This window comes from Equus przewalskii, chromosome 5 (genome assembly GCF_037783145.1).
Source record: "Equus przewalskii isolate Varuska chromosome 5, EquPr2, whole genome shotgun sequence".
Taxonomy (NCBI): domain Eukaryota; kingdom Metazoa; phylum Chordata; class Mammalia; order Perissodactyla; family Equidae; genus Equus; species Equus przewalskii.
In genome coordinates this window covers 65,265,969-65,280,330 of record NC_091835.1, presented here as the reverse complement: position 1 = coordinate 65,280,330, position 14,362 = coordinate 65,265,969, and the positions used below count along the sequence as shown (strand labels likewise).

The 14,362-nt window shown below is 40.4% G+C and overlaps 1 protein-coding gene across 9 annotated transcripts in view; it reads left to right on the top strand.

Moving 5' to 3' along the window:
• Positions 1-14,362, top strand: part of SLC38A1 (solute carrier family 38 member 1) — a 68,956-nt gene that overhangs the window by 39,910 nt on the left and 14,684 nt on the right. For all 9 annotated transcript variants that reach the window (XM_008521764.2, XM_070619455.1, XM_008521762.2 and 6 more), the window contains exons 6-11: positions 7,573-7,646; positions 9,089-9,181; positions 9,512-9,593; positions 10,837-10,919; positions 12,342-12,400; positions 12,523-12,636. In XM_008521764.2, coding sequence (XP_008519986.1) covers positions 7,573-7,646; positions 9,089-9,181; positions 9,512-9,593; positions 10,837-10,919; positions 12,342-12,400; positions 12,523-12,636 — 505 coding nt within the window. The remainder of the gene's footprint in view (positions 1-7,572; positions 7,647-9,088; positions 9,182-9,511; positions 9,594-10,836; positions 10,920-12,341; positions 12,401-12,522; positions 12,637-14,362) is intronic.

Sequence of the window (14,362 nt, the reverse complement as noted above, 5' to 3'; positions counted from 1 at the left end):
CAGACAATATAGCATGGTGGGTAAGGCCTTTGGAGTCAGACTACCAAGGTTTCGGGCTCTGATGCTAGTTTTGCGTGGCCTTAGACCAAACACTTAACCCCTTAACTTCAATTTCCTCATCTGTAAACTAGATAGAAATAATACTACCCGTAAGTGAAGTATTTTAAAAAGTGCTTAGTGTGGGCTTGATGTAGTGAATATCTCTAAATTTATCATTAGTAATGATCAATAAAGTGTTTTGTGAATTATATTGCTCTCCATTAAAGTAAATTAAAGCTCTAGGAAATGTATTTGTATGTAAAAGAATTCTGAACTTTTTCAAAATATTTCAAATTTTCACATGAATTAGGAACTCGGAACACCTTGTCCCCTCTCTCCTCGCTTCCAGGCACATCTCCTTCCGTTTGAGTTTGCCTTAACTACGTGATTCTTCCTCTGTGTCCCCTTTCCTCTCCACTTAAACGTCTCTCCGGCATGGCTTCCCAGGGCCAGGAGCCACGCTGCACCGCCTGCCTCTGCAGTTACCCTCCAGACATCCATCCTGCTCCGGACCACCGCCTCTTCTACTTTCAGGCTCCTCTTCAGATGCTCACACTGTAGCTGTCCTTGAATGTATTGAGAACTCTGGGCTGCGTGCTTCCTTCTCTCTCCAGCTTAGGCGTCACAGTCTCTCACTTAAACCCCTCTCTTTCTCACATCCTGAATTTCCTTTCTCCACTAATTCTCTGTCACACCAGCCTGGAAAACCCCTGAATGTGAGCTCTCTAAAATACAGATGGATAACACTTTAAATTCATCCTCACTTGGGTTCCCCATGCTGCCCAGACCTTCTTCCTCCATCCCCAGCCAGCGCTGTACTCTCTTCAGCAGTGCTTTTACATCTGTACTCACTTCATAGAGATAGTCTCCTCGGGAAGAGTTGGAGTGGAATGGAAGAGCAGGGAGAGTCAGTGGAGGTAGAAGATGAATGAGAAAGTACAGGAGGAAAGTGCAGGAAGGCGGAGACGGTTTGGAAAAGTAGGAGAAAGGTAAGAGGTAGAAGAGAATGAGGGAGAGACCAGAGATGGAGAGAAAGGGCTGGGAAAAGATGCGGCCAGAAAACAAGGTTTCCTGCAGTTTGTCCAATTCCCTTGTACTAGAGTTTTACCTTTTCTTGTAAATATTTCCCCTCAACCAGCATATATGTCTGAATTTTGGAGTGAGGGGCTGTGGATTGGTGCGAGGTGATGACAGATAAAAGCAGGCCTGGTAATAAAGACCACTTTTCCTCCAGCACAGGGAGTTTCTATACGGACTATTCTAATCATGAGGATGGTAAAAGTTTTATACTTTTAACTGGGTTTAGAAGAGGAAGAATTACATGGTGTCGTGAGTCTCAGATCCCTTTTGGAAGGAAAGAGACATGGGTGGAGGCGGGAGGTGGAGTTGAAAATAACTTTAAAATATATATCCTGGTGAAGTAAGGAAGGCCCTAATACCCTGAGGAAGTGGACCAAAAGAAGTAGACAGGATCTCGCTTTCACCCTGAGAGCCGGTCAGCGTCCCACAGGGATGATAATGATTCAGCTGTAAATGCTTCCCTTCGTTGCAGTCTCACCTGGACAGCTGTGGGGTCTCTGTCACGGGTCACCACGCTGTGACGTTGGTGTGTGACGTTGTGCAGACAGTGTGGCAGGAGATGTGGCGCTATTCAGTAGTTGTGAGAAACAGAAACACTGAGATGTCTACACCACAGGGCTAGAGCTCAAAGCTTTCAATCCTAGCTACTCCAAGTGTGGTCCATGGACCAGCAGCATCAGCGTTACCTGGGAGCTTGTTAGAAATGCACAGGCCCCACTCCAAACCTACTCAGTTAGAATCTTTAACAAGATCCTAAGGAGATTGGTATATACACAGTAAAGTTTGAGAATGGCTGTTTTAAACTTTGGCAAGGGAGAGGCATCCTGGGGACAGTTGGTAAGGGTTCTCTGTCCTTTGGGAGGAATGGGTCCTGGAAGAGTTGAAAGCATTCGCCTGCGTGGCAGCCCCAAACACCCCCATCTGAGCTATTTCTGGATGCGCAGCGGTGACTTCTGCTTCACCTCCACCTCTGTAAGGGCTCTGATGCTGGTTTGGGAGTATGTCATATGATTTCTTCTTATCTAGCTAGGTTTTTAAGAGTCTCGTCTACCTTAAAGTGCTGTGGGGTTGTGTGTTTTTTTGGAGGTATAATTTTTATACAGTAAAATTTCCCAATTTAAAGGATAGGATTTGATAAGTTTACCCAAATATAGTTGTGAAATCACCACTGCACTCATGGTGGAGAACATTTCCATCATCTTAAATGTTTCCTTCCATTTTTGTCACAGCTTTCCATTTTATTAGCATATAGTACTTTAAAAGTGAAATTTACTATAACATTATCTACATAATCTTTGGGTAAATTATGGAGGAACAAAGAGTTACAGTCCTGTCAATATGATTCAAAACAATGACAAATAGATGTTTTTTAAATAGATGTTTAGATGTTCATTGTTTAAGGTGTGAGTCAAAATTTTCTTACAGCAAATAGAGTAAATATATCTAGGACCACTGTCAGAAATTTTTAAGAAATCTTGGCGCACAGGAGTATTGCCAGAGAATGGGCAAATTTCATCCCAGCTTTTGAAAGTGGTAAAAAGTCGATTTCAAGCAATATTTGAGAGCAAAGGATTAAATAGCTTGTTTATGTGCAATTACAGCAGAAAATATTGCTCTGTGGAGGCCAACAGAGTTTTCCTAAATAGTCGTGCCAAACTAACTTCATCTTTTGAGATGAGTGACCGAGTAGGTCACAGGACTGTCTTAGGCAGAGTGGATCTTGATTTTAGCAAGATATCTGGCATAGGCTCACCTGACTTACATAGGAGGTTCTAATATTTGTAAATTCACTTCTTCTTAGCTAAGAGTCTGCCATGTGCTGTGTTTGGTATGGTATGTAAATAGGTAACCAGGACAGGCCATGACTGTGAACAAAACCATTGTGGCCTGTCCTATGTCTAGTAATAGAAAAACATAATAAAGCAATAAAATAAAAAGATTACCCTGGCTACTGGGAAGAGGATTATCACAGTTGCCCAGAAATTAAAGATGGTGGTGGCTTGGTTAGAGTGGTACCAGTGGAGATGGAAAAAAAGCCTTGGATTTGGGATATATTTCAGAGGTAGAAATGATAGGCTACTTGCCAATGAATTAGATATGAGGGATGAGAGAGTAGATGAGAGATGAAGGATGACTTCCAGGTTTCTGGCTTGAGCAGTTGGCTGGATGATGGGCCACTTTCCAGATGGTCTTGTTCTATTCAAAGTTAACCCCAGTGACTTGGATGAAGGCAGACTCAAGATGTGAAGTTTGATGAGGTAGTTGATACATAAGTAAAAAGGATCAACAATTTAAAAACCTGTCACAAGACTGGAAAGATAAAATGTAGTGGAAATAAGGGCGGAGTCGGGGAGAGAACCAGGAAGATTAGCCTAATAGGAGTTCGCACCAGAAGCTCAATAAGAATGAAAATTGTGACATGCCTGCCATAAAAATGGATACCAAAATAGGTTGCCTTAAAAGAAGCATGGTGTCCAACTCAAATTAATAATCTTACCATGCTTTGCATTGTTTGGACCAAAACTAATGTGATAACATTGTGCTTTACTTGGCACTCAGCCATTAAAAGGGATGGTTGAGAAACTGGACCATGACTGAGGGGTAAACAGCCTGAACACTCCATCGCAGGGTGAACAGCTGAAAGAATGGAGATGTTTAAGTCAAAGAACGCAATCTTAAAATGAGTACCATCAGATGGACTGTTAGGTGGAAGAGAGTTTAGATTTCAAGTAGATTCAAGTAGGTCCAGAGGGTAAAAGGAGGACCGAGGGTAGAAACAGCAGCAGCGGTTTCAGCTCAGCCTCAGTTCCAGTGCCTAGCACTTTCCAGAAACAGGGTGGGCTGCATGTGTGTCCCCTGTCAGAAAACGCTTTGCAGACCTGGATGTCTGTGTGTCGGTGTGGAGCATAGAGGGTTCCTGTCCCGCATGAAAAGCAAGACAAGCTAGTCTCTAACGGTTTCTTTCTAACCCAGGAGTCTAGAAGCCTCTTTCTTCTCAGGGGACACAAAATCTCCTAGGATGTCTCTGTACCATGTCTTTCAAGTGTTGCTGACATGAGGGTTCTCAAAAGTTTCTGACCGCCTTCTTCGTAAGACTCATTCTCCTGCCACTGCTTCCCCAGGGCCCATGTCCAGTTACATGTTCTAGATCCCCTTCTGTGCAAGGCTGAACATAAGTTTGAAATATCAACACCTTGACAACTTAATGGCCTATTGCTGAGGTTTAGTTCCCATTGAAACATGCCTTTTTCAGCAAGCCGCTTTTGCCCCAACCACATTAAAACTTTTGGTCAATGGTTAGCAATGTGAAAGCTTACATGATATCCAGATGAAATGAAAAAATGAATCACTTGTTTTCCTCTCAGCACAGGAATACCTACTTATGTTTTATTCCAGGAAACCCCAATTATGTACAAATACCTAATTGGACAAATAGGGGCAAAATCTTCAAAATGGAAGAAATGGTCAAATTAAGTCATTACGTTCTCTCGAGTCATTCCTCCTGCCCTTTTATTTTAGATGTCATGTTTTCTGGGTCTCTGACATCTCTGACTGGATCCTCTGAAATTATTCTAGGATCTGTTTTAGCCAATTAGACAACTTGTTGCTTCTTTCTAAGAATCTAAACAAGGAGGTATAGTTTTCTAAATTTTAATCTCATTAATGCTAGGTTCTGTTATAGCCTAAAGCACTCTTAGAATTTGATATACAGAATTTGCCCCTTAGTGGCCTGGTAGAAAAAGCTTCTTGTTTTATATTAGCTTGCAGTCTTTGAAGGGAAGATCTATATTTTGGGAGGGATGGAGGAGAGAGTTTTCAGAGATTGGGTCGTTAAAGGCAAAGACTATCAGACTCTTGCAACAGGTCCTTCCTTCTGGGATGCAGTGTTAGATCTCTTAAACGTGGGAGCAGGTGGGTTGGTTTCATCACTGTGGGAGGACCTCATTCCGCTGTTAAGTGTGAGGGAGAAGAGAAGTGAACTCCTCGCTAAAATCTTTCCTATCAACATTTTTCTCCCACTTGAAATGAAAAAGAGGTGATATGGAGAGTTTATGAAGAAATCCTTTACCGCTTGCCAAGGGCCACAGGCCAGCTGAGCATCACCTACAAAGAGGTTCAACCCAGTAGAATGTGTGAAGAGGCAACCCTGTGCAAGAACCACGGTCCCAGGGCTACTAGCTGAGGGAACAGATGTCTCCTTAGAATGTTTCTTTTGCTAATAAGTACCCAGTTCTCCTGGGCTGAGGGCCTTCGGTTAATCATTATGTATATGTTAGTAATTATCCCTCCTGGTAGGCACATAGTTCCTGCAAGGTCATAATCTTACTCATTAGCCAGGGGCCCAGAGGTAATAACTGCAGGAGAGGGGCTCTCCTCCCCAGGTCAGTCCCAGGAGAATCGACTCAACAGGGCACCTGGTCACTCCAGAACAGGACATGGCTAATCCTAAAATTTCATCCATCCTATCCCCAAATGGGAAGCCCAGGCTCTTCTGTGCCACACAGAAATCCTCGATGGCCTATCACAGGCACATGTAGAAGTTGCCACTTAGTATTCCGTGTCCCTCAAGACATGAGAACTCTGAGTGAAACTCAAAGCTTGCTTCTTTGACATAAATACTCTTTATCTTGTAAGATAAAAATCCTACCACAATTGTGTGCTGTATCTTATTCTCCGGCAGAGCATCTCAAATCATGTTCCATTACATATCTCAAAACTACTGGGTTGGTTAACAAATGCTCGCTCTCAGTTTCTCGTGTTCCTCAACCAGAATAGATAATAAGGGACTTACCCTCTTAATCACCCTCCTACCCAAGGATCTTAGCTAAGTCACTATATATCTGAATGCACTTCCTTACAATCATATCTTAACCTAAATTCCCCTTTACTAGCTGGTCAGTTTGACCTTCACCCAAAGTGTTAGGTTTTCTATTCTTTCTCTCAGTGTTTGTTTTACCTCTGCTGAGCTCTGCCCCTCTTATTTTTTTGTTTTTAAAGATTTTATTGTTTTCCTTTTTCTCCCCAAAGCCCCCCAGTACATAGTTGTATATTCTTAGTTGTGGGTCCTTCTAGTTGTGGCATGTGGGACGCTCCCTCAGCATGGTTCAATGAGCAGTGCCATGTCCCCGCCCAGGATTCGAACCGACGAAACACTGGGCCGCCTGCAGCGGAGCGCGAGAACTTAACCACTCAGCCATGGGGCCAGCCCCCTATCCCTCTTTTGTTTTCTGGCCAATCTCTGGCAGTCCATCTGCTCTGCAGTGGACCATTCTTTACTCCCATTTATCTCCTGGTGGCTGCACTGCACATAGGAGAAATGAGATGCTGTAAGACATGAGAGAACTAAGGAGCAGTCTATCCACCTGGGGAAGGGAGGGCACCTGAGGAGGGGACGTCTGAGCTGGATCCAAGGGCAGTGGTACAACAGGTGTGCAGGATGGGGAAAGGGGTTGGGAAGAATTTTATGATGTGCCAGGTACCTCTCAACAGGATTTGCTAGAAAAATAATTGCCTTAATGACTCAAACGTGGAATCAATTGTAGTAATGTATTGTTCCAGGGATCTATTTCCCTACGTCAGGAAGTGAGTCGTTTCATCTGGGGGACTGGAATTTTTTCTTTTCTAACAAACGGGCTTTATTGTCAATTATTATGTCTGTTTTAACCAAATGATTCAGAAATAATCTATGTAATCTCCCACACCATTTTAACTGTGCTTTTTCTTGAGTAGGGTTTGATAATGAGCCAGATGTACTGAAACAAAAACATGAGTTCGTCATTCAAAAAAGTCTTTTCATTATGCTTGATTGTCAAACTTTTCCCATCTGTTAAAAGAGGGGCTTACTCTTTTAAGAGAAACCAGGTGCAAAAACCGTGAATTATTTCAGTGGGCCAATGTATAGTTTCAAAAATAGCAGTAAAGTGATTAGATGAAAAGAACTGTAGACATCATTTGGCTTGTGTCTCAAATGTGAGGAATCTAGGGATGGGAGAAATTGAGCAAGTTGCCCAAAGTCACAAGGTCACTGGCCTAAGGGTCACTGCATGCCTTTCCCTAGCCTCCCCACTCACCCCTCCCCCCCGCCCCCGATCCCCACACCGCCTTCTCACACTTTCTCACCGGGATGTAACAGAAAGTGCACCGTAGACTACAAAAGCTCCCTTCATAATCTTGTTTGAAAGTCATCTCAACTGAAATGATCCCAGAGAGCTGTTTCGGCTTTGAATTACGTAAAGGATTTGAACTGTTAGAGTTACTCAGATTCTAATGAGCAGCTCTTTATTTGGTAGAATATTTTTATTGAGGACTTTAAAGAGGGTGTGACTAATAGATTCCAAAATTTGGATACTAGCAATAAATGATGTTAACTGTATAAATAAACCTTTGCCCTTCTAAAATGTAAGGTCAGCGTATGCTTTTTCTGGTTATTACAAGACGTTTTCTTTCCTTTAGGGTCCTTTTGACTTCAGTAACACTGCTGTCTATCTATTCAATAAACCTCCTGTTGGTCTGTTCCAAGGAAACAGGTAAGCTGATAATATGTCTAATTTTGTTAAAACCAGGGTGAATGATTTTCATGGGAATATTGGCAACAAGTGACACCCTTTCTGTTCAGTAACTTAATTATTAAAGAAAAGGAGTACTCTGACCTACAGTGCCTGGAAGACCTGTAATGATATTTACCTAGAGAAATAGATACAGCAACATAGAAATTAAATTGTCATGAACAAGGAACAAATAGTATTGTCATTTAAACTGAACCCTCTATTATGCCTGTTTTTCTAGTTTAAGATGTCTTCGTTTTAAAGGCTTCAGTCTTTCCTTAGGTCTTCATAAATTCAGAATAAGGATCCCATGTTTTTATATTATAGCCTCCAAGGTTTTGAAAGCAAACAGAGCTTTTCTTCTCTTTTGTGCATGTTCTGAGGAGAAAATGTGACTCTCAAGGCAATGTGGGAGTGAGCGTGCTATGAAAAGACTCCCAGTTCTCTGGGCAGTGTGACACCTGAAGTGTTTATTTTCTATTTCTGGGACACTGGATTATGTTTGTAATACTTTGACTTTTACGTTAGCTGAAACCACATTGGCCAACTATTACTGTATATAGATGAGTCTACTTCTCTGGAACATTTTGTAATAAATTGAGGATCTAACCATTGTCTAATTTAAACACCAGTCTTGTGAGAGATTAAACAAAGGTTTAATTATAGCCTGACCCAGACTGCTTTCTGTGAACCTTTTGAAAATGTGAACTGAACTGTCATACAGAAATATAAACACTTCTTTAAATGAATGGTTTAGAATTTTAGTATTTATTGAGATGGGCTAGTTGAACGTTTTGGAATTTTGCCTTAGCCAAATTATTCTTTTGACAGATTTTTCTACGGCTCTCTTTTGTGAGTTGCATATATTTGAACTAAATTTTACTGATGAGCAGAATTCTGATGTTGAGACTATTACGTGTTTCTAGGCTTGTTATTATAGTTAGGACATATTAGGCACTGATGGAATATCATTAAGATAATTCTTTGTTAGCTTCAGGTAATTAATTCAAAAGGAACTTTTCATCCCAACCATGAGAATTTTGGTTTTTAAATTAAGTCTTTATTTTAATGGTATGCACCAGGCCTGAGAATGAGATCAGAATGGGAATTTCCCCCCAGGACAGCAGCAAGACTCTTTGAGGTAGTGAGAAATAAGCCTATGACCTAACAGTTTCATTGTAATGCTTCTGCAGTCAACCTGAAAAAAGGAGAAATGGTGGTCCTGTCTGACATTTTAAAATGTCAAGAGGTTGTTTTATAATGAAAATACCTTAACACTTGCAAAGCAAAGAAGGCTGTTTGTGTGATTTTTGAGAAAGACACAAAATAACTTGGGAAATAGTCAATACAATGATGAAATCTTGGCTCTTTTTAACTTTTAGAACCCTTTCTTTCTTGTGTTCTCAAATATGACTTGTAAATAGGCTGCATGGTTTATGAAAAGCTGGGAGAACAGGTCTTTGGCACCACAGGGAAGCTTGTCATCTTTGGAGCGACCTCTCTACAGAACACTGGAGGTAAAAAGAACGCGCTTTTCCCCATGTGATTTTAAAGTGGGCAAACATCGTTGCTTTTCTAATTCTGGTATTTGTGAGGCCACCATAATTCTGGTGTTGGGAGGTTTTAGCATCATTCAAGCAGTCATCATTCTCACTGCTAAAATGGCACACGGAAAGTAAAACAGAGACAGCAGTCATTTATTGAAAACAAAGTACACTGCGAGAGTACCTAACGCTGTCTGTGTGTCTTTTTGAAGGTTAGTCTAAGAACAGACTGGTAACCTTTTATATAGCTTGCAACACGAGCCTTGGTATCCTCTTTCTAAAAATGCTCTCATTTTCCTCCAGCAATGCTCAGTTACCTCTTCATAGTCAAAAATGAACTACCCTCCGCCATAAAGTTTCTAATGGGAAAGGAAGAGACATTTTCGTAAGTTACAGACTATTTTTTGGTACAATAACTAAAATATTTTTCATTTAAATGTGGGCTAGCCAAAGTTTTGGTTTTACGAAAATCACAGAAACAAACTTTTCCCTAGGCTGTTTTGTTCTTTGTTGTTTCAACAATAGATTTCTTTGGGGCTGTTGTATAAATGAAAGAAGCAAGGAGAACCATTTGAGTGTGAGCATTTAAAAGGTAGATTCATCTGTCATGCTGCAAACAGTAGATACTGCATTTTCCCAGGAGCCTGAAATCTATATCTAGTGTCTGTGGAATAGACAGATAGATATGGGATTTTTTTTTTTTAGATTTTATTTTTTCCTTTTTCTCCCCAAAGCCCCCCGGCACATAGTTGTATATTCTTTGATGTGGGTCCTTCTAGTTGTGGCATGTGGGATGCTGCCTCAGCGCGGCTTGATGAGCAGTGCCATGTCTGCGCCCAGGATTCGAACCAACGAAACACTGGGCCGCCTGCAGCAGAGCGCACAAACTTAGCCACTCCGCCACGGGGCCAGCCCCAAGATATGGGATATTTTTAACACAGAAGTGGAACATGCAAAAAAGTTAAGACCCCATCTTCTTTCTTAAAGAAAGGACATAGCATTTTGGGGGCAAAATTTACATGAGCCAACCTCACCGAAGATGTAGGGAACTCTGGAAAATGCTGCAGCTACATTCAGCACACTCATTGTGTTTTCCCTCCCTCTTGTTTAACAATTTTTGTCAGTCTTAGTTTCTCTGTTTTCTTTCAACGGAGAATCGTAGCAGCCAGAATTCCTAGTGTTCTAGCCTCAGGATTCAAGGTCAAATACAAGAGATCAGGGAGAAAGCCATGCCTACCTGTGGTGACTTGTTTCCCAATGATTTTAGCCAAGCAAAACAAAAAGGAACTCTCTCTTTAAATAATTGATAAGATAAGTTGTAATCTGACAGAATGCAATGTGTGCATTTAGCTTTGAGACCACGTAAATAATTCAAAGGAATGCCACATTCAGCCAGTGTGGGAGGAAAAACCCTAACTAGCCCTTCTTCCCTCCCATGGGAGAGAGACAATAGTAAAAGGAGTCGTGCTTGGGTTGAAGTGTTGGGATAAAACCTGAATAATGGTAAAAACTAATGGTAAAAATGAATAATAGGAAAAAATTAATTAAAATATATTGTGAAGTTTTACATTTGAGAAAAAAAGTCACTTTCTAAGAAAATACTACCTAACCGTTCAAATGCCTTTCAGAGCCTGGTATGTGGATGGCCGTGTCCTGGTGGTGGTAGTTACCTTTGGCATAATTCTCCCTCTGTGTCTCTTGAAGAACTTAGGTAAGGCGAGATCTTGCTTTTATCACAGGGCCCAGATGAATCAGAAACCTAATAAAAAGGAATAATTTTGCCTTGTGCTTCTACTTGTAAGATAAAGATAAGTGAATGATAAATTACAAGTATTAATCAAGCTTGACTTTAATATGGGATAAAAACACTGGTCAGTGTGTAACTTCCTAAGCAGTCCCTCTGCTGAGCTGTGGAGGAGACAAGGAAGGTTCTGGGGCAGTAACAGACAGTGCTATTTCCAATAGAACAACTTACAGACTATTCTCAGAAAAGCCCAGAAAATCAAATTCTCCTCATACAAGGTCTTAAATACCCTGAGTATTTAAACAAGTAGAATTTTCAAATCTACTATCAAGACAGAAAGTTGCCTTGTATTCATACCTAAAAGTATTATGAATCACTCTTAAATTACAAGTCTAACCAATCTCAATTATTGGCCTCATTGAAGGGGGACAGAGAAGTGAGAATTCAGAAGTGGTGGATAATCACTAAGTCATATCCATTTGGTTTTGAGATGTTAGTGTGTGTGCTTCTATCCAGAGACAAGTGTGCCTGATGTTCTGGGAATTTCACACACTGACTAGTTGCTGTCCAGTCCAAAGCCCCTGAGATGCATTTCCTTTAATTCTGGGCTAATTCAAGGCAGACATTTAGATTAAGGTTCTTCCCGAAATGGTTGCTAACCATAGTTTTTTGTTCTGTTTTGTACAAAAAATATCAAGCCTCTGTAGCTGTTCTGTAAGGTCTATAAGTAGATTTTTTTTTTAACTACTTAATTTTCTGGATTGTGTTTCGGCTTCTCTCTGTATTACACGGAGCTCTTTTCAGCTGAAGTAGAGAAGGGCTCGTCTCCCCCAGGGCTGAGAATGGGGCAACCCCCCCAGAGGCCACTTAACTCTGCCTTGCTGGAGGTTACGGTAGTTGGAGGTCTGCCAGGCATTCTGAGGGGAGCGAGGTAAAGATCCCCAGATGCTCAGTTTATCCCCAGAAGTCCCTTCATCTCCTCTGTGCATGCCCCTCATCTGGGAAGAGAAATATCGTAGCTGATATTCAGTATGCACACAAGTGCATGATAGAGAACCATCGAGCGGATCAAGGGTAAATGGATTTTACTATAGGAATCCATCAGAGCACAGCAACAGAGAGCTATGGCCAAATTTAAGAGGCTCTTTTTCCCTGGATCCTGGGAATCTGCATTCTCTAGTGTATCAGAGAGAACTGGAATCAAAATATAATATAATGTTTTATTTAAAGTCACCATTTTTGCTGAATCAAGTAACACTATCAAATAATAAATCTTCACATTGGCATGGATGTTGTATATTACTGGAACCCCAAACTATGCTTGAAACACTGCATTAAAAGAAACAAGGCGATGGATGGATGAAATAATTTTTTTACCTTTTTTTTTAGGGTATCTTGGCTATACTAGTGGATTTTCCCTGAGCTGTATGGTTTTTTTCCTAATAGTGGTAAGTGCTGATTGAAGTGGCTGGTTTGGTTTTGCCATAGTACAATGCCTTGTAATAATTATTCATTATGTGGCTTTATTTGATAAAGTCGATATTGTTTCTCCTATATTTTTTAATACCAGGTTATCTACAAGAAATTTCAAATGCCCTGCGTTGTTCCAGAGCTAAATTCAACAAGCGCTAATTCAACAAATGCTGACATGTGTACTCCAAAATATGTTACCTTCAATTCAAAGGTCGGTGTCCTTATCCTTTAAATATAAAAAAGCATTTTTAGTAAGGGCATTATATTTTTCATACTTGGTATAATTAAATTGTTTTGAATGTATTTGTTCTCAAAAGAACATAGTACCATAGTTTCCAAATTCCACGGTCCATTTAGAGACCTTTGAGAAATATACAAATATTATAGTTCCTGCTCCTTCTCACCCAGTTTACATGGAGGACAACCTTAAGCATTCTCTTTGAAAATCTCTTTCTGGGTAATTGTCTCAGCTTTTCTCTTCCTTATAGATCTTTAAAAACAGATTAATACCGTCCGTAGCCCACTGCTTCTCCCCTCGTGGTGACAGACAAGAATAGACAGACTTTCCCAGCTTGCACAGTTGAATTATAGATTCCACCACAAATTGTCACTCAAGGAATTTTCCTACTATTGAGATGTTTTTAATAGTATGGGGCAGAGTGGCCTATGGAACTGGTCAGGCTTCGATTTGAATCCTCAGGCAAGTTACCCAACCCTATGTATAAAAATGAGGATTCTCTTCTGTATCTTACAGGGTTTTTTGTTTTGTTTTTTTATTGAGGTAATGATAGTTTACACATTGTGAAATTTCAGTTGTACATTATTTGTCAGTCACCATATAGATGTGTCAGTGCACCCTCTGTGCCCACTCCCTACCCCTCTTCCCCATGGTAACCACTAAACTGTTCTCTTTGTCCATGTTTTGTTTATCTCCCACATATAAGTGAAATCATATGGTGTTTGTTTTTCTCTGTCTGGCTTATTTTGCTTAACATAGTACCCTCAAAGTCCATCCATGGTGTTGCAAATGGGACGATTTTTTCCCTTTTTATGGCTGAGTAGTATTCCATTGTGTATATATACCACATCTTGTTTATTCAATCATCGGTCGATGGGCACTTGGGTTGCTTCCATGTCTTCACTATTGTGAATAATGCTGCAGTGAACATAGAGTGCATAAGTCAGGTTAAATTGTTGATTTCAAGTTCTTTGGATAGATACCCACGAGTTAGATAGCTGGGTCATATGGTATTTCTATTTTTAGTTTTTTGAGAAATCTACATACTGTTTTCCATAGTGTCTGCACCAGTTTGCATTCCTACCAGCAGTGGGAATCCTCCACATCCTCTCCAACATTTGTTATTTTTTGTCTTAGTGATTATAGCCATTTGAACAGATGTAAGGTGATATCTTAGTGTAGTTTTGATTTGCATTTCCCTATTGATTAGTTATGTTGAACATCTTTTCATGTGCCTTTTGGCCTTCTGTATATCTTTGGAGAAACGTCTGTTCATATCTTCTGCCCATTTTTTGATTGGGTTTATTTTTTTGTTCTTGAGTTGTGTGAGTTCATTATATATTATGGAGATTATAACTCCTTGTCGGATATATGATTTGCAAATATTTTCTCCCAGTTGGTGGGTTGTTGTTTCATTTTGATCCTGGTTTCCCTTATCTTGTAGAAGCTCTTTAGTCTGATGAAGTCCCACTTGTTTATTTTTTCTTTTGTTTCCCTTGTCCGCATAGACATGGTATTCAAAAAGATCCTTTTAGGACTGATGTCAAAGAGTGTACTGCCTATATTTTCTTCTAGAAGTTTTATGGTTTCAGGTCTTACCTTCAAGTCTTTGATCCATTTTGAGTTTATTTTTGTGTATGGCATAAGATAACAGTCTACTTTCATTCTTTTACATGTGTCTGTCCAGTTTTCCCAACAC